Source organism: Pieris brassicae, chromosome 9 (assembly GCF_905147105.1).
Source record: "Pieris brassicae chromosome 9, ilPieBrab1.1, whole genome shotgun sequence".
Classification (NCBI taxonomy): Eukaryota; Metazoa; Arthropoda; class Insecta; order Lepidoptera; family Pieridae; genus Pieris; species Pieris brassicae.
Window position 1 is genome coordinate 4,625,639 of NC_059673.1, and position 21,213 is coordinate 4,646,851.

At 33.2% G+C, this 21,213-nt stretch overlaps 1 protein-coding gene across 3 annotated transcripts in view; it reads left to right on the plus strand.

Annotated features, from left to right (window-relative positions):
• The window catches only part of LOC123714005 (neuronal acetylcholine receptor subunit alpha-7), a 75,123-nt gene extending 61,020 nt beyond the window's left edge, over window positions 1–14,103 (plus strand). For 2 of the 3 annotated variants that reach the window (XM_045667991.1, XM_045667989.1), the window contains 8 exons: window positions 2,479–2,659; window positions 3,594–3,669; window positions 4,293–4,487; window positions 4,992–5,078; window positions 7,115–7,224; window positions 7,326–7,552; window positions 8,919–9,122; window positions 9,901–14,103. In XM_045667991.1, the coding sequence (XP_045523947.1) occupies window positions 2,479–2,659; window positions 3,594–3,669; window positions 4,293–4,487; window positions 4,992–5,078; window positions 7,115–7,224; window positions 7,326–7,552; window positions 8,919–9,122; window positions 9,901–9,985 (1,165 nt within the window). In that variant the 3' untranslated portion in view covers window positions 9,986–14,103. The remainder of the gene's footprint in view (window positions 1–2,478; window positions 2,660–3,593; window positions 3,670–4,292; window positions 4,488–4,991; window positions 5,079–7,114; window positions 7,225–7,325; window positions 7,553–8,918; window positions 9,123–9,900) is intronic. The other variant, XM_045667990.1, reaches the window with a different exon arrangement.
• Window positions 14,104–21,213: the final 7,110 nt, after the last annotated feature.

The window sequence follows — 21,213 nt, forward strand, 5'->3', positions numbered from 1 at the left end:
ATAGGTTTAATAAGACTTTAATTGTAAATGTGGCATAGGCTTTTTCAGTCCTGACATAAATTTCAGTTTCACGAATTAAAATCTACAATAAACTTTAATTAATTTTCCTTGGCATTAAGAAAATACTCATTATAACATGTGTAACATTTGGAGAATAGCAGTTATGTACAAAAAAGCAACCCACGTGAAAACTACAACGGGCTTAACACAACATGCTCTTTTAGGTTCTTATAACTTTACCATAGTTCATAGAACTAACGTAAAGTAGATTCACACGTAAATTCAACCGCAAGTTTGTACAAAGCTAACGTAAATCCAAACAATAAAATCCTTTATTCACCAAGAATCGGTTTCAGAATACTTAATGCTTATCCAAACGTCTGACTTTTATTCCGAACATCACTGACCGCTTGCAATGTTTACAAGATTCTATTCGGTACGTTGTGACAGGCGGCATAATAAAATATGCTGGCATACGTCCAAACTGACGCGCTATACAATTCATGAATACAACCTCCTACTACCAGCTGGCTCGTGTTAAATTTGCACCAAATTTGCTCATTGTTTATTCATTTACATAGATTTTAAGTGCAACTAAACAAGAGTTGTAATTTAACGTTTAATTCAAATGAGTAGCTAATGAAGCCCACGGCTATGCTCTTTATATTTAAAGAAACAATGTAAATATAGGTGTATAATGTTTTACGCACTACACACTGCTACGTTGTTGCTACGGTGAAGCTACGACAAATGTGTAGCAAACAGAATTTTTACTAACATTTTTTTTACATACATTTGTTCTTTGAGTTAAATTTCTTTGAATAGTTGTATAAATATCTTAGTAAGTAACTATGTTAATTATATATACATACCTATTAAGTAGTTGAAATAACAAATACATTTACAATATTTATCCAATTAACATTATAGTTTTACATATAAACGTTTTCTTACAAGAGGTCAGTATTCAAACTACTTTATTTTCACTCTAAACGTATGCACGATAACCTGCATATAATTTTATTCATAAAATAAGCTTTGCTTGCATTTTATGAAATAAAACATTGCTTGAAAATATCCTAACAACATATTTAACGTCTCGGGACTGCTGCTGAGAGTAAAACGCATCTAATTTTCTAAATATTACAAACAACAAAAGAAAATTTAATAATGAACTTGCCATATAGATTCTAGTATATAGAATAAGATGTACTTCTCATATGAAATTTTTTAATCCTAGACGCCATTTGGATCATAATTTTACCTCCGAACTATGAGAGTTATTAGTATAAAGAAATAATTTTCTATTTAAAATCACTTTCAGTAGTGCAAAAGCAATGTATCTGACTTAGTGAACAGTTCTTTGTGAAGCAATGCGATTACCTCAGAGCAGTCTAGTAAGACACATTTTTTTCAGAACGTATGACAACTCAGTAGGAGGTCCAGCCGATTTACGATTGGTACTTGTTAAAGTAAGAATCGTTTGCGTGAGTGGACCTCCTGCTTCGTGTTGCCATAATAACGTACACGGCATTACAGTCGCTGATTTGAAACACCACGGTCATTGTTTCGCTTATCAGATATTCAAGGCCTATGATGCCCTACAGATGCTATGTTATTGTTAAAATAACATATATAAAGAAGTAAAATAAATAATTTAGTCGATTATATGCGGCGTTTGTCGTTATTTATTGATTAAAAAGGTAATTCACACCATGTTGTGAAAATTTGTGAGTTCATTTCTCAATGTCAGTCGCACAAAGAAACATCTGTATAAGCGAAGGAATGATTTAAACATTTAATGATAAAGAGATTTAATTTTACGATATATTTTATCGTTGACTGAACATAAATAACGTCCCGATAAAACCTGAGCACTAAATAAATAATATAAAGCTACTTTATTTCGCTTGACACAAATAGACGTTGATTTTGTTAATATTCCGTTAGAAATTAATGTACTCTTTAAAATAATTTTTTTATACATTTTATTTTAAAATCACTTTTCTGTAATTTTAATTGAATCTTAAACGATTTTGTAGATAAAATAGCACCATTTTGCTTGAAATATTCATCTTTTTTTAAAGATTTGTTGAGAGATTATGAGGGTGTTTTATGAATAATTTTAAATATTTATCCAAATCACCTCTTTCAGGGTAAAGATATGAATATATTATAATAACATATTTCTTGAAATGTTAATAATAGAGTTTAATGCTGTTGAAATAATATTTTGATTACGACTAGTTCTCCCTTACAGTCTAGATATAACTAATTTAATATGTATTAACGGCATACATAACAAATAAACAGTATTTTTATTACATATTTTATGTATTGCACATATATGTTATAAAAAAAGATTAATACGATAGAGTTTATTTTGAGTCAATAATTGCTATAGCTTCTTATAGCAGATATAATATTATAGGCATCAATGGTCTATAACTGTAGTACGTTATGCGCATTGTTCAATAGTGCTGACGAGGGTTTTGACGGGACGTACCAGACGAATGTGGTGGTCAGAAACAACGGCAGTTGCCTGTACGTGCCCCCGGGCATTTTCAAGAGCACATGCAAGATAGACATCACCTGGTTTCCCTTCGACGACCAACACTGTGACATGAAGTTTGGTAGCTGGACTTACGATGGCAACCAGGTACTTGCCGATATCGTTCTTATTTTAAATTTAAACGGCGGTTTCGTATATTCAAATCATCATAAACAAAAGCGGAAATGCCATTTCAATTCCATTTTTGAATTCAGATTTTGAGATAGAATAAAGCAAAATAAGTAATCCAGTCGATAAGAGGTTTAAGCTGAAACGATGTTTGAATGTTAAAGTTAAAAGCAAAAGTATATATTCGTGTTCAAAACAAGCGTAATATGAAAAAGATGGTAAAGAAAAATATTTGCATATGTTAAATGTGAGTACTTTCTCTTTGAATTTTCATGCATATAAAAATCTAATTAATAAGCCGGGTGTAGTAAAAAAATTCAAGCTTGTTACGCTTTTACTCTTCGTCTGTTTTTTCTACGGCTCGGTGATTTTACCAGCGCATTCCTTTCAATCTTTCTAATATTAGTAATGAGCATTAATAAGCTGTTTGGAACAAGTTGCCAAAATATCGTCTAATGTCAAGCAAAAGACTATGTAAAAAGAGAGTTGAAAGTTAAGGGAACCATGTGAGAAACCAGGAGGATAATTATTATTATCCTAATGATTTGTATGTACTATTTTGCATGGTGCAAAAGAAATAAATTCACAATAAATTCTATTTTATCTGCCATACGGTTGCGCAAGTCTAGTTGCATTTTGTAGTTTTATAAACCATATAACTAAGTCTAACTATTTCGTTGTGTGTTTCAGTTTTTTAGAATTCTTGCTTCCATTTTTTGCTGCGTACCATATGGCAGTGTTATTTAATCGTCAATGTAAACCGCATGAAATTTGGTTAGAAAACAATTGGTTTAATCCTTGAAACCTAGCACTATTTCGTATTTGGTTCTCACATTTCCCCGTACGATAGGCATGGCAGAGCATGTTATATGGTAGTCATGGATTTCTTTTTTTAATGCATATTTCTTGATAGTTGGATCTGGTGCTAAAGGACGAATCTGGAGGTGACCTTTCAGACTTCATCACAAACGGAGAATGGTATTTAATAGGTAATTACAATCTTATAAACAAAACAGTGGTTGTTACTTCCACTTTATGATGGATACAATTCTAAATCGATTTTTGTATATAACCGGTTAAATATTAGCGGGAAAAGGTTATTAAAAAGAAATATATTTCAATTATTGTATGTACAAACACTATGGTGAAATTAGTGGAAGAATTTCTTGCTTGTTGTCTATAATATAAATCTAGTTTTAAGAACTAAACTACTAAATACATAAACTATAGCTTTTTTACGCGCGTATAAATTTGGCTCGTAAAGGCACACGCTCAACTCGTACAAGCGTTGACGCGCTTCTAAGCTCGTATAATCAAAAAACAGCGTTTCTTCGAATCCATGTTGATACTGGCACAACACCACATCAGGTTCGAGCGAACACGCCGAAATAGGCCAGTATTAGCGGTAGCGCGCGTGTAATCGCTTATGCTGAAACGACCGTATATGCTCAGACAATACGCTAGTATGAAACCGCATTAAGTCATGGCAAAGATTTTGCCTATTTGATATACGACTATTACGTCACCATATCTTTTAGAGAAACTTCATTCATTAGTAACTAGATTTCACATTATTTTTCGCAACCTAGCCGATTTACAATATACTTTGCAGGGATGCCTGGAAAAAAGAACACAATAACATATGCATGTTGCCCAGAACCATATGTAGATGTGACGTTTACAATAATGATAAGAAGAAGGACGTTATACTACTTCTTCAATTTGATAGTACCGTGTGTACTTATATCTTCAATGGCTCTTCTGGGCTTCACATTACCACCAGATTCAGGAGAAAAACTAACACTCGGTAAGTGTGAATTCCATCGGAACTTAAATACAATTTCAGGGTATTTTGAAATGAAATGTTTAGTTAATTTTCTCTTTTACATCTATTCCATGAATTGTCGGTAACTGGTATCAACAGGTGTGACGATATTGTTGTCGTTGACTGTATTTCTGAACCTGGTTGCTGAAAAGATGCCTACAACTTCAGACGCGGTGCCTGTCATTGGTACAGTAAACCATAGGATGTGATAGTAAGCCGTACGTACGCTGTTTAAATAAAGAACAGAATTTACAACTGAAGCAAATATGTTTTTAATAAAGAGTTATTACTTTAATTTATCTTGTACAAGATTAAAACAAAGCAGCGTACGTCATTAGCACTAGATAATCGTGTACACTATGTGTTAGAATTGACATCGTCAGCGTCATTAAGAAGCACTTCGTTCAACGCAATCATCTATCAAGGAGCAAAATGGAGAGTTGTGTAATGTGGTCGAGGCAGGGTTAACGATGTGTTTGATTTCAGGAGTCACTATTCTTCTATCGCTGACGGTGTTTCTCAACCTGGTGGCTGAGACCCTGCCGCAAGTTTCCGACGCAATTCCCCTGTTAGGTACACTACCCACACCTTGCGCGTCCGAATTGTTTCTTCCTTTCATCCCAATTTGTTTTTCACTATCTTTATATTTTTCTTTATATCTTTACGTTTTATCCGTTTTTAATTCTAAACTGTCATTATCATTTCCTTCCGTTAAATAAAAATATAAAATACATTTTAAAACATTACAAGGAGTAAACGTATCGATAGTTGAGATTAAACTTTTCTGTATCAATTTATAAGTTTGTTATGCGCTTGGCTTGTAAGATTATTGATATTATAGGTGTTTATCTTTTGAAGATATGTAACGCTTTATTTTGGTTAATTTTAATAGTTTTTTAAATTTGTTTCAATGTCTTGGAATCGATTTCGTGATCCTTTCAATCACTTAACTCTAGAGTATCCCTTAACTTAATTAAATGACTTAATGATAAGCCTTCAGGTTATATGACTTTTTACACACCTATTCTTGGCTACGTGTAAACATACTATCTAACGTTTTGTGGCGTTTCTGCGCGAAATTATATATATTTTATAATGCCTCGGAAATTGGCAGTGCAACAAATGAACACATTAGCATCTATTTATTATTTCTCAATGATTAACTTAAATGTATACTCAATGCATGGCATGGTTGTTAAATTTCAATTTTCTTACTCTTTAAGCTTGAGGTAAGTTTTTTTTAATTTTTGTAACTTTATTTTAACGCAATCGATTCCAGGGTATTATATTGTATTTAGGTGTTGTATTATATTGTATATAACAGTTTAGATACTTGGAGGGCAACTTGGGCTTGGCTGTTACTGTACTCTTCCCTTTAAAACATAAAACTAAATTTAAAAAAAATATCTAAAATAGTTTCTGCATGTTTCTGTTCTGTTTATGGTTTTACTTGAGCCCTGTACCAACTCTGCACACACACAGGAACTGTGTATAGATAGGTGTCGTTATCGGGGGAATCCATTGCTATTACTATGGAAACGTAGACGATAATTATCATAGATTATATGTTCATCTTTGCAGGTGTTACAATTCTCCTGTCACAAACTGTTTTCTCTCTATTGGTGGGGCACGTCATCACTAAAACGTCAGAGGCGATCCCCCTAATAGGTGAGAAACGGCGATCGCTGTAAAATTACGCTAAAATTCTTCTAAATTTTCACTAAACGAAAGTCGAAGATTGAGCGACGAGGAAAAGTTTTCACGAAATTCCTCTACTCATTCTCGAATAAAGCCTAAATAGAGATCAGTTTTGCTTGTAAATAAAAATTAATCAAACTTTAGATCCCATATCTAATTCTTTGCTTAAAGGAACGGCCAATTGCATTAGATTTCCGATTAGTCTTCTTAATCGAAAGGAATCTTCTTGTAATGTCTTAAAGTACTACTTCATACTGTCTATCAATCCTAAGCTCATTTAATTTCCAAAGTAGCACTGGTGACTACTGACGTCAGATAACGATAACGCATGTTTTAAACAAAGAAATAAAGCACAACTCTCCTTAATTGACTTTTGCAAAGAAGCTTAAAATATGCGGGAATGGTTTTGCTTGTAGATGTTTAAACAGTTCGAAGTAAAATAGCGGGTTGTCGACTGAATGCGACGTAGAGGGTAGAGGGCCCATCCTCCAAGTATCTCCTGGATAGGCCGGTCAGCCGGTCTGCATCAAAAGTACTGTCTAACAAAAGCGTATTGTCAGAAAAATCTCTTTGCTTATGAACTTTGCCACTTCTAGCTATTATTGCACAGTTTTAAATATGCATAACATAAAATTAAATTTAAATCGTATTTGGCTAAACAGGTATTAACAAATTAGCTTTCCTTGCATGCTTCAAATTTGCGTTTTGCATGGCTTATATTTCTTACATACAAACATTTAAATCGGTTTAATAATCGGAAGTTTTAATTGCTTTTGTTTACTTTTATTAATAGTACAAATTGTATTTCAAAATAATAATTATTGTTTAATGATATTACAAAGCTTAACAGTTGAAAAATAACTTCTTAAGTAATAATTAATGGTTTAATTTGTGTTTTCTTTTTATAATAGGGACGTACTTCAATTGCATCATGTTCATGGTCGCTTCATCAGTAGTTCTGACAGTAGTAGTTTTAAACTATCACCATCGAACTGCTGATATCCACGAAATGCCACAATGGGTAAGTATAACATTTAAAATACATATAATTGATACTGAAAGTCATTAATAAAAATCTTTATTCTTAGATGGTATTACTATAGTTTAGAAATTTTGTTACAGATAAAAACTGTGTTCCTACAATGGCTGCCATGGATCTTGCGAATGTCGAGACCAGGGAAAAAAATAACTAGAAAAACAATAATGATGTCTAATAGGATGCGAGAATTAGAACTAAAGGAGCGTTCTTCCAAATCTCTCTTAGCTAATGTATTAGATATAGATGATGACTTTAGACATGTGCCTCCACCGCCGAACAGTACTGCTTCGACGGGCAACTTAGGACCCGGGTAAGAGTTACCTTGCCAGTAATACATAATATATCTAAAATCTATGAAATAAAAGTAAGAACTATTAGATAAAGAATATATTAGGTTGAAGTATACACGCGCGTACATAGTGTACGTACACAAAAAAAATCAGTTATACAAAGTATATTAATATTGCACCACTTTTTACTTGAGTACTATAATCTCCTTGTTCTCCAAAATAATGGAATCCATTATTAATGGCCAGCGCTTGAGGTATCTAGAGGGCCACCAGCTGATTAGCGATTATCAGTACGGCTTTCGTCGCGGTCGTTCGTCTGGTGACCTTCTTGTATACCTACGCGCTAGCGGCTAATTCATTGCTATTCGGATGACAGCACTGGGGATACTCTTTACACTGGTCGGGCAGTTTTCGATGAGTACCGGAACAAACTTGTGTGTGAAGTGGAGTCTCGGACTGGGGTAGACTAAACCTAGTCCAATTTAACCCCAAGAAGACACAAATTTGTCCGTTTTCCGCGAAAAAAACACCCTTTGCCGCTACTCCTCTTTTCAAAGACACTCTTCTTAAAGCCACAGCCAGCATCGGAATCATATGTCAACTTGGCGTTGACATATCGAACGACGTTCAGTTTCGGGGTCATTTGGAGGGAAAGGCTTAGCTTCCAAAAAGCTTGGTATGCTCAGCAAGGCGAGATGGTACTTCACTCCGGGCCACCGCTTTCAACTCTATAAAGAGCAAATTTGGCCCCACATGGAATACTGTTCTCACCGCTGGGCGGGAGCCCCAATACCAGCTCCTGCCACTTGACCGAATTCAACGAAGAGCTGTTCAAATCGTCGATGACCAATCCGTCTCCGAGTGGCTTTATCCCTTGGCGTTGCGTAGTGATGTGGGGTCACTCTGCATCTTCTACCGAATTCACCATGAAGAGTGTTTAGAGATGTTGTTGGAATTAATACCTGCAGCTGAGTTTTATCATCGGACGTCCAGGCAGAATACGAAATTCCACCCGTATTACCTCGACGCTAAGTGGAACCAGCTGCCCACTGAAGTATTTCCAAACCAATTTGACTTAGAGTCCTTCAAGAAAAGAGCGTACCAATTCTTAAATGGTCGGTAACGCACTCGCGAGCCTTCTGGTATTGAAAGTTTCCAAGGGCGGCGGTATCACTTAACATCAGGTGGTCATCCTGACCGTTTGCACCCTGTTTAATAAAAAAAATAGGTCTGAAAACTACTTCATCTAACGATACTTGTCAATTTACGTCAAACTAAAGATGCTTAACAATTTACGTCAAAGCACGTTTGCTAATTTACGAACTGGGAACTGTTTACTGCGCAATAGCGCTAGTTCACCCAAAATTCATTTATTTTTGTTAACAGCTGTTCAATATTTAGAACGGATTTCCGTCGATCGTTCGTGAGGCCATCAACGATGGAAGACGTGGGGGGTGGTCTTAGCGGCCATCACCGTGAATTGCACCTCATTCTGAGAGAACTGCAGTTCATTACCGCACGAATGAAGAAAGCTGATGAAGAGGCGGAGCTGATTAGTGACTGGAAGTTTGCTGCGATGGTTGTTGATAGGTAATGATCTTGAAATTAAATTAACAAATAATAGCAAGATATATTTAGACAGTAAAAAAATATTGTCATGCATATAAGACAAACTGAACGAGCCTTGGCACGTACATAGGAAAACATCACGCTTATAAAACTAAGAAAGCCCGAGTGAGCAAAATTTTAAGCCTTGGCTAGTACAATAATTAAATTTAAAAAATAAAGTTAACATTATCACGTCATAAAGATACTGCAACTCCTGGGACCATTACATTAACTCAAGCTCTTCGGCCTAATATAGCTACGCTATAACATGGCGTATAACCTGAGTTTTCCATTCTTTCGGGCTGATATGCAAAAGACTCATATATTTTTCCCGTGTTTTACCTTACCAGTAAACCACAGAGTTCGAGTTCTATGATTAGCTAGACTCTTGAAAAAAAAAACAAAAGCCAGCCAATCTTTTTAGGTCTTGGTCTCAGATTTGGGTCTAAGGCAAGCCGGTTTCCTCACGATGTTTTCCTTCACCGTTCGAGCGAGTGTTAACTGCGCACATAGGCACATTGGTCCACAGCCGGAGATCAGAGTTGAAAGTCACCCGCTGTAGCCCTTAGGCCAATACGGCCAACAGTCTCTAGAGATTGATTGGGTAATATTACCTAATTAATATTATAGACGTGTTATACACAAAGAATTGAAGATAGAAATATCCGTAGTTTTGTTATAACTTTGCTGATAACATATATATATATATATATATATATATATATTATAGGCTTATAGCTATAGATATTGTGTTTCGCAGGTTCTGTCTCTTCGTGTTTACACTATTCACAATCATCGCGACAGTCGCCGTTCTTCTGTCAGCACCTCATATCATCGTTCAATAACAATAAACCTAGGTCCGAACCGCAATTCTTCGAGAGAACTAATCTTAGTAACTATTCTAATTATATGTACTATTATACTACTCAAATACGTGGTCTATATACACGTATACTATAATTAAGTCGAAAGACGGTAAACTATGTCATACAGAGCCGTATTGAGTGTCGTTTATTAGTAGATTCTGATATACATATATAACAGCAACAAAATTGAATTCCCGATTAGTTAATGACTGTTCTAAGAAATGTTCAGTAAGTTTTTCAAAAACAAGTTTTCATTGTTTAAATATATATTGGAGCCTCCGAAATAAGTCTAGGGAGACCTGTACATCAGGGTACTACGCTCTTCCAACGATTTAATGAAATTGTAACTTAGCAATCGTTACGAAAATACTATATAAAGAAAAATAGAAAAACTGAGACTTATTACTAAAATTAATATAAAGATATTAAATGGCTAAAACTATTAATTAACGACCCTGACTACGGCTGTTAGAGTGTTAAGAGCAACATAAAAACAATTGTGATGTTGAATAGGAATTAATACATATTAATGTTGAATTGTTAAAATGTATATTTCTAAACGCATTTAAAACACTCGCTTACTAATTATTCGTGTTATTATAAAGGAATTGTATCTGTAGTCGACTACAGTCTAATTAATGGAATTTAATGGGAATCAGACACTGCAAAATGCAAATGTGGGAACATTGACGATGACATTACCTTAGATATAGTGTACATAAGCTAATAGTCAGCTATTAGTAGAAGCGATAGCTCAAGTAGAAAGCGTAAATATGGGGGACTGATTCTAATAACCATGGATCATTCAATGTAACAATAAGATACCGAAACTAACTATAGTATAACAGTATTTATAATCAAAACAAGATCTTAATCGGCCCCTTGCCGTTTAAGATTGTAAATAGGTGGAATCAGGTCCCAGATTCCATTACATGAAATTGGTTATCGGATAAAGATATCCAATTTGAATTTGGAATAGTGGCATTAAGATAAGAACCAAGCACATTGGAGACAAAAATCAAAACCAAGTAGTATCTTGAGATGAAACTGGCTGAAACCTTAGAGTACCACTTAAAATCGCAGGATTGCAGGATTTCATACTCTTTGGCTATGCCCATCATACGACTTGATTACTATAACTTAGCGTGTATTGTAGATATAATTACATGTATTGAGTATCGTATTTTGTATAATAATTCATGGTACAATGATATACAGTGTTACAATTTGGAAATTCTCATAAGGTGGATGAAAAGTATTGTGTAAGATTGTATACCAATTATAAAGTATTGCCGGTAATACCTTATATGATTGTAGCATGTCTTCTAGTCACATTATTAGTATTGAAGTGTAGGACTGAGCAGCTAAGTTAACGGTTTTAATCGCGAAGTACACTTACCACAAGTTCTAGGCTTGCTTAGTCATTTTATAGAAAAATAAAAATATAAAAAATTTATATCAGAGAATTTGTGTGTAAAAAATGTTGACATACAAGATGGGGCATACTGCATTTAAATAGTGAATTTAACTCTTCGTAAATGATTAAATCTATGTTGATGTTATTGTTGTCTTTTTCGCGGACAGTTTCGGCAACAGCAAGAAATAATTAAAGCTTATTGTGATTCACAGTAACCGCCAATTAACCAGAAAGATATAGAAAAACAATAAAACCTCATTCAGAAAAACAAAACAAATGATTCACCTATAAACGTTAGTATTCTAGTGCTCAGTCCTCACTGTATCGACGTACTTTATCTATATCCGTTCCTCAATTTCGCTCTTATAGATGTCGTGATAGGCTAGTCGTCGTGTCCCTCTTTAATAGGTTAACATCATTAATTACGTAATAAGGAAGCTCACTAATTAGTGAAGTAAATAGTATAATGTTAAATTGTTTCAAAATCTTTTTATAAACGTATTCCGTTAAATACTTTTTGTTCTTTCAAAGCGTTAATGTAATTTTTTAAGTCTCACAGTTGGTGCTGAAGGTATATCACGATTATTATCTATTGTGACATATGTTTCCTTCTTTGTACCTATTTGTTATTATTTAAGATTTTTATATAGTTATTTCAAATCTTAAATTTTTAAAAGGTACGATAAATAACGTGCCAAAATTATCGTGTTATAAATATCGATTTAAGTTCGTTTGTAGGCGGTTAAATAAATCATAAATGAGAGATTTATAGTTAAATTAAACGAAATAGTGTCTTTGTTAATTTGTATCGTTAATGTTGGGACATTGGGCCCCGTCAATTGGGGAAACCAGCCAATTTTCAAAGCTTAGTTATTTAATATTCAGAGGTTGTGAATTATTGAGCCCGTTGACGGCGATCCAATGTTTGCTAAAATGTTAAATATAAAATGAGTAAATGGATCTAAATTAAAAAAAAAACTAAACCTGCCTAGGACGAGGTACATTTCAAATATTTGCGTAGTTTTATTATTTGACAAAACTGGATTAGTTAGGAAATAACAGGTACTTTTAAATAAGAAAATAAAGCTGCCATATTTTAATGCATCAATTACATAGATAGGAACTAATAATAATGAAGGTCGCCGAACTTGATATTTTTCATACATTCGCTTACGCATTCCTACTTTGTCAAAAAATTTTTTGGACCAAATCGAATTCATAATGCACCCTAAGCACAACCGAAACTAAATGCTTTAAACTTGAAACAGGTATTTTGAATTTTATTAACGCATCATACCTTGAAGTATAATACAGTCAACAGTTTTTTATATCAAGGATTTTCGAGTTTACTCCCATCGAAATAGGGGTTTAATTTTAATCAGATTTAATACACTGTATATCAAGTCAAGCATCAAGATAATCGATTCAATGGTTACATAAAAATCGACGTCAATCAACGCAAAGTATTGGTCTTAGCGCCACCTATTTTGACTGGAGTACGTAACTATTCTGAATTTTTAATATATTTAATCTAAGATTTTTAATTCCCCGTTCCATAAAGTATCAAATGCACACACCTACAAACTATCGATATACGATTGAAGTTTTTTTAACTAAAACAAATTTTAATTATATCCTGTCAAGTTCGTTATTCAAAATCATAAGCAACATTAAAGTTTAAAAATCGCTTTCCTTGGTTATTGGCTGTTGACCAATCACAATCAAGCGACGCAAACTACTATTATTTAAAAAAATGTATTTTATTGGGAAAACTTCGGTCACATTTATGGATAGATTAATTTAAATATAGAACTGCTCGCGATACACAGCCTCCTTCCAAGGATGTGATGTCATTGGAGAATTGGTCCGAAGACGATTCACAGTATATTTAACCAATTATACCCAAGAACGTCATATTGAATGGACAGCTGATAATGGATAGAGAGCTTTAATCTTAAACATTGTTAAATCCGATACTATCTTCCTTTCAACCCTACACAAAGCCTATTCGAGCCTTTTGTAGGCATTGTAAGCTTATTCAACTATTTTCTTGTAAGGTATTGATTTGCTATGTACAATAAAAGCAGATATAAAGATATTTTTAATAATTGTGTTAGATTTTGTATAACTTTTATTTAAATTGTAATATACGATCGCGTAGATTCACATGTTTAGTTTAATATTGGTTTAGGTACATAAATCCACTTCTTGTTACATATAGTTTCATGAATAAATCAGACATACAAAGCAATGATCACTATAATATTATATCATAAAGTAAATCCAGAGATTCAGGCAAATTTCGATTTTGTTTAAAAAAGTTTTAGTAGATATTGTGAAGTGGATTTACTGTCGTCTCGCATCAAGTTTGCGTACGGCTAAACTGTACTTAGGAATTTTCGTAATAACCATGCATTTAATTTGTATTTATAAAACTTCATGGACGTGCCACGCTTCTTACATCAAGTATTTTTCTCATTCCAAGTTGTGTTCCTGTGGTAAATAGTCAAAATAATTAAAAAAATTAATATGACTGCAGCTAAGATAAACAGACTAATGTAAGTTTGTAAAGAAGCCCCTATGGAGGCATTTGTAATAGATGTCACTAAATAAAATGAATAAATTTGTAAAAAATATTTAAAAACAACGGGTAATACGGTTATTCGTAAAATTATCGTAAGTAGGAGTCGATTTGTATTAAACTAAAATTAAAGCAATCTGATTTATAAAATTCTGTTTTATTTCTTCCTATCAACTTTATTTATAAGCTCATAACACAAAACTACAAATACAAATATATAGAAGCAAAACATTGATTATCTGAGGCTAACATTTTAGAAATGTTCTTTTTGTGCACGAAACATATTTTTAAGTAGAATTCGAAGTAAGAAGTAGACATGGGGAGAAATTGGCTGTGCTAAAAATCAACCTGGAACTGTTTGTGAAAAACACATTCTGTATGGCAATTAAGGCTTACAAGTCTTCCGACGAGTCTTTAAAAATTGACTTGTGTGACCTTTGGAAAAAATAGTATTCAATAAATGATTATTTGCGTCAGACACTGTAGTTTATATAAATTTAATAACGTATGATATGATATATACGATACAAATAATATAAGAATTGATCAATTCATATGACTAATAATGTAAAATGTAAAACTCCTTTAAAGACAAATTTGCGCGGCATGGTGTGTGGTAGAATATGCGAACTTACTATTGTACCACCTTACACATTTTTGTACCATATTCTTGCAATAAATTATTGTTATTATTATAAAATAAATTTAGTACATAACAAAAAAAATAGTATATAAAACAAAACTGACTTGTTATGGGACAGCCGATCGCTTATAAGCAATCTCTTTCAGGCATTTATTTAGAACAGACAAATCCCAGGTGTATAATTGATCACAAACTTCGTAAAATCTTACTTCAAAAATTACCTATAAGTTCTTATTACGTAAATGATAAACAGTACTATCAAATGTTTCGTTCTACAGAAAAGTCTGTATATATCTCCTCGTCCAGTCAAAGCATCAATCGGGGAATTTGTGTTATTTTCTTTGGTCTCCTTCATCAATGTCAATAATATTTTCACTCACTTAATTAAAATTCTCTGGCTCATGTTTAAAAAGATTATCACAAAACTGTGAAGAAAATCATGGGACAAAAGGCTTAATTTTTCTCTATTAAGCAAAATGTAAACATACAAAAATCGCAACAATAAGGATGACAAGAGAACATACTAGAATTTTTATAGAATGGGCTAATTTCATTCACTTAATGACTTTAATTACATATGAAAACTGGGAATATTTATTTATGATTCTGAATTTTATGTATCAAACGATATCCCTTCTAACAAAGTGTGAATCACATTGAGAATATATAGAGGAATAAAGCTCCAATGTCGTCTTTAGTTCACCCCATTGAAGCACAAATCGATCGAGCTGTCCCGGGCGGAGATACCTTGCATTCACTACAATGTTTCATTCAAAGCTTCAATTCTTGGTTTAAATTGGAGAAATATTTAGTCTATATTATTTCATAATTACTATACTTTCAGTTTTTAATATTACCGCTGTTACATATAGAGATAATTTTAGATTCAGTCTTTTACAGAAAATAATATCTGTTAACTATGGTTTGAATTTAACTATCGTTTTCTTCTCATTATATTTCCATAGCTATACCCAAAGCTAAAAAAATCAAGAGTAGATAGAGACTTTGGGATTATGGATGTCCCTTGGCGCTCCAGGCGCTTTATGATAATGTTTTAATTCATTTTGTTCAGTGTACAAAAAAGGCGTTTGTTAGGATATTGACTATAACGTTTAAAAGCAATTTGAATACTGAACTACTATATTATTGGCACGTGTGTGTATATCGCACTTATTCAAAGACTAGACGTGACCCGTCTCTGACGAAAATGCTAGATACAGAATATTGCCTTGTATTACATTTTTGCCAGTCAAACTCTTCTATATTACAAAATAATTTGAATGTTTCTCGTAAAGGAACACGAGCATATTGACATGTATAAACTTGTGTAATAGTGATGATGCTCTTCTCAGACAATTTTTGTATAAGAATAATTGGATATGATGCGATTAATATTAATCCATTAAAATTTATGCTTCATAATCAAAGGCGTAATCTTGCTTTGGTTACTAATATTAATTACAGAATACTAGTACATTGAATCAATTTGAACGAAAAACATTGATCGAAACAATCTAACGTCCACTTGTGAAAGCCTATTTCATGGCATGCAGTTTCGTAATCTCACAACTATACCGTAATAGAATTAACTTTAAGCTACTTTCAATGTTTTTTTTGTGAATACATTATATAATCTCTAGCATGTGTAGGTTTTCACAAAGTTCGCTAGATATATTGATGTCTATAACGACGCTATTTCGTATGAAATATGCCGTGCGGTGCTCAATTTGGTTTTCTATTTGCAAAAGCCATTTGGATGGTTTCACACGAAAATCGTTATTCGATTTAGTTTTAGGTATTGATTTATATCTAGGTAAAAGTTTAAACGCTTTATTTAACAAGCTGACAAAGGTCATCTAATGTATAACTTATTTCGTGGATATTAACGTGCATTTATATTATAGGTATATACTAACTCGCTTTTCAGCAATTGTTGTTAGCGAGATTTAGACTTGCGCCTACATTCGTTAAAAAAGCGTTCGTTCGAGCATCACACCGTGGTGCTGGCAGAAAGTGCCTCAAAAACCCCTAAAAGACAGACGGACGTCGAGCCCATCTGTCAGGGCTGTGATACGGGTATAATTTTGCATTCTGCCTTTACGTTCGGTAATGAAACAACTGTGGGGTATGAACAAAATATCTAATTACTTATTGTATCATAACGTTAATTACAAAAACACATTTTTTTAGATCAGTTTGAACGCATACTTATTGGATATTTTTTAAACTTAAAGGATTCTCGAAATTCAGGGTCGGTCATTTAACAAAATATATATTATTGTCATATATTTAAATGTCTCTCTAATTGTTGATATATGAAAATAATCATTTTACTATACTCACCCCAATAAAGACCGAGAAGTTAACGAATGATTTAACAAACAATATTTCAGAATATTTTTGGTGATAGAGCTGTTGTGGGTTTTTTTTTGTTATTTTATGAATAGGACATTTGCAAATGGCCTTTCTGTGTGCTGTGCAAGTCTTTTGGATGCATTAAACATACATATTTAAAAATAATTGCTGCAGATGGGGTTTGTAGGCACCGACGGTTGTTTAAATAAACTGTTACATGACATGTTACACACGCCTCCAAAGTTACAATATAACTTTGGTGATTCAACCCAATTCACAAGATGAGAGCTGGCCTACTACATAATTAATGCAATTCTACTCCAATAGAATTTAGGATGTACTTACGGACTGAACCGTGAAATTGGTTTACGTATGCTTAAACTAGGTTTTGCCTAGGTTTTACCGGGATTAAATGTACATTTTGGGGGTATACACATTATCAATGGAAGCGAATGGATTAAGATTTAAAATCTAACGAAATATAATAAATCAATTCCCATAAAAATATTTTTTGTTGTCAACAATTATAATTAATTCTACATAATTAAAACTATAGGCATATATACTGAAACATGTATAAAAATAGTTTTTAAAACTGGGTAAATGTGCTAATAGAGTCCTGATGAAAGGAGTGAATGCTAAGCGAGTCCTCTTTTTAATGGAATTGTAATGTAATTTATTTAACCAATGAATCGATATATTATATGGAGAAATGGTTACAATGAACATGGCGTTTTAGTAGAAGTTTAATATATGAACTAGTCACGAAACCATAATACAACCAGCGAATAGCTGAGGTTTGACAATATATTACTAGTATTGTGACCACAATTCACTATAATTATCATTGTTATCTGCCAACAGTAATATATTAGATTTACACATTTGGTTTGGCCTCATCTGTGCACAATGAAGGGAACATTAGAAAATTAAATAAAGTGAGTAGGTAGCGGAAGGGTTCGAGCAGTCCCTTTACCAGCGTGTAGTTTAGGCCTTAGTTTAAGATATTATTTGTATTCTTTAGTGCATAGATTTACGTAGCCGTGCCAGACCGACTTTAGTCAAAGGATTGCTTCGTCTTGTAATTTTGTTTGACCACTAACGTTCGATAAATAAATCAAAAGTCAAAGTGAAAAATCATTTATTCATATAGGTAACACAATGTACACTAATGAACGTCAAAAAAAAATAATACAATAAATGCTTCTAATTTTACATTTACTGCCAGTTCTAAAATCAAGAGCGTAGAACGGAAAAGAAAAACTGGCTATAAACTCGAACAATTAGAACAATTATAACTCCACTTTGAGTTTCATTTCGAGAGTACTTCGGTGGTTAAGATCGGACCATCGTATGTTTATTAATACAATGATACAACAATTAATTGATAGCAATATTATTAGCAAATATATATGTCAAACATTATTTGATGCAGGCAGACATGGGCTGTATATAAATAAATAAATAAAGATAATTTACAAAAATAAAAACATCTTAAAATAAACGTATTTGTTGTTTTGGATCTAATAGATGAACATCGATTATTATATATACCTAATAAATAAGTATAGAGCTGTAATATGCTGACGTGTTTTATAAGGAATTTCATACATGGAACAACTTTATGATAAAAAGCGTTATTATACAATTCATCCTGCTGTCCAATTGTGTATTGGTGAATATGTCATCCATCAGTTCCAAGACAACTAGTATTACAGTCGGAGTATATAATGACCTCGATATTACTCTGTAGGTACCACTCGGTGTACTCCTCCAAATAGCGGCATTATTTATATTTATTGCTTAGAATTTAAATATTTTAGTGTACGTAAAATATTCTATAGTATAAGATATACACAAAATTATTTCTAACTATTAGCTCAAAATAATATTAGCTATTTTCTTACTACACCAAGAAATTCATATCCTCGAATAAAAACAACCATTTATTTAATTAGACTAGCTTTAAATATTGCTCCAACAAAGATTTATTGCTCACCAGTGTACAAGAATATTAGATTCTAGTGGTATTATAATACTGAAGAATAAATTAAACCAGTCAACTGAGGTCTATGAAAAATGGTTTCCGACACACGTACAACAAAGTGAAATTTCACATTTTTATAACACGCGGATATAAAGCGATACTTTTTGGAATTATCCCATCTCTCTCGCGCTGTTTCAATTCTCTGCTTCGAATTAAATCCGATATAAAACAAAATGTTAAAGCTACAATTTTAAAATTCTGTTATTTCAAGAATTCGTTGCGTTCGATTAATTAAAATAATACCCCTTAATTTCTACTAAAAGCTGGTGGTCAGGGTGTCAGAAATATTGATCTTTTACTTTACCACTTATCTGCTTTTCGTTTGAGATATGATTCAATCATTTTTACTAAACGATTATTGAAACTGGAATATATTATTCATTGTCATGTCTCATTCTGTCAGATTGTGTTTTAGCTGCGATTAAAAGAGACAAAATATATTATGTGTTCTAGGGTCTTGCAGTGAAAATTGTATTTCTGTTAGGTATATTTAATGTGTAGTAATATAAAATTGAATTACAATTTTAATTACCAAACAAGTGAATTGAATACAATATAAGGTTACCTTATATGTTAGAGCACTCAGCAAGTTCCTTCCTTCGCAGCAGCTACAGGGCCACTGTACGGGGCTTCCATTTGGCGAGTGATTGCGATGTGGGATGCTTGCTGCTACCCTAGCGTAACGTTCGTGGTGGACTGTGTGTGGGGTGTGCTGGCACCCCTTCCTGAGAGCGGGAGGTGGAACTTCTCGGACCCTTATACCGCGTTAATGGTGAGGGAAAGATTAGTGGGAATTACTCATGGGGAAAATGGCGGTACCTGTGAAGCATCAAGCCAAATAATTTTTTTTCGAGAGGCGCACAGACAGGCAAAGACTGTGGGTGAATATACGGAGGGATGTGTTTCGCAGATACAGAGGCCATTAAAGTCAGTCCAGCCATTTAGGAGGCGTTTAATTAACTAATTTGTTTTATATCATTCAGATGTTCCACATCTTCATTCTTAAATCTTCGATCTCAAATTCTTGTATTAGCGTCGTAAACTTTTTGACTGGAACAAAGGTGTACGTGAACCCGGCTAAAATATTTGTAAATGTTATCTGTAAAAAATAAAATAAAATATGTTTAGTATGGAATATAAGATACAGGTATCACTTATTCCACGTCATTAAATTTGTATCGGTAGACATCGGTAGGCAAATAAGACAGAGGGTGTAGGCCGGAGATGTACCATCTTCAATCAATATTATGTGATGTTTTTTCTCCACCGTGAAAGGTAGTTCATTTATATGAACAAGAAAGAGGAAAGGGCCAAGAGTTGAACCCTGTGAAACACCCATATTAACTACCGACCCAGAGCACCTCTTATCATTCACTTCAACCTTCTGAGTTCTACCGTGTAAGTAGGAAATCAAAAGACCCAGAGCGGTAATATAAGTGACACTGTTTTTTTTAAATTAGGAGAACTTACGCGATTACATATTGCATTAGTTAAGATTATAAATTTGAGTTCGAGAAATTGTGCAGTGTTGGCCTAGTGGCTTCAGCGTGCGACTCTCATCCCTGAGGTCGTAGGTTCGATTCCCTGCTGTGCACAAATGGACTTTCTTTCGTCCGCATTTACCATTCGCTCGAACGGTGAAGGATAACGTCTTGAGGTAACCGGCTTGTCTTAGACCCAAAAACTCGATGGCTTGTGTCGATGGATTGACAAATAATCCTGAAGCAGATGTTGATTTATTTATTTTAAGATTATAAATAAAACATTCGCTGATTTATGAATATGTTAATGAAAATATTTTATACATAAAGCGTAGATGATATACGAATATTAATTGGAAAAGCTAACAAAAAGGACAGAAATTTTCGTTGGTATTATATCACTTTTAAATTTCAACTAAAGTTTTCAGAATTTTTCAATCCACGTTCTGATGCAAGTTTGGTTCTGAATTAAATGCGATTTTAAGTCGGAAAATGGATAGATGTGAACATTATTCACGAACGAACGATAAATGTTTGAAATATTTGGAACGTACATCATTTTCTAACCCTATATCATGTCAAATTTTAAACATAAAATCAGTTAAAACAATAATTAATATAAATATTCTCCATATCAATTGTTCGATAGCAGATTACTTATAAATTTTATGAATAAATTATTT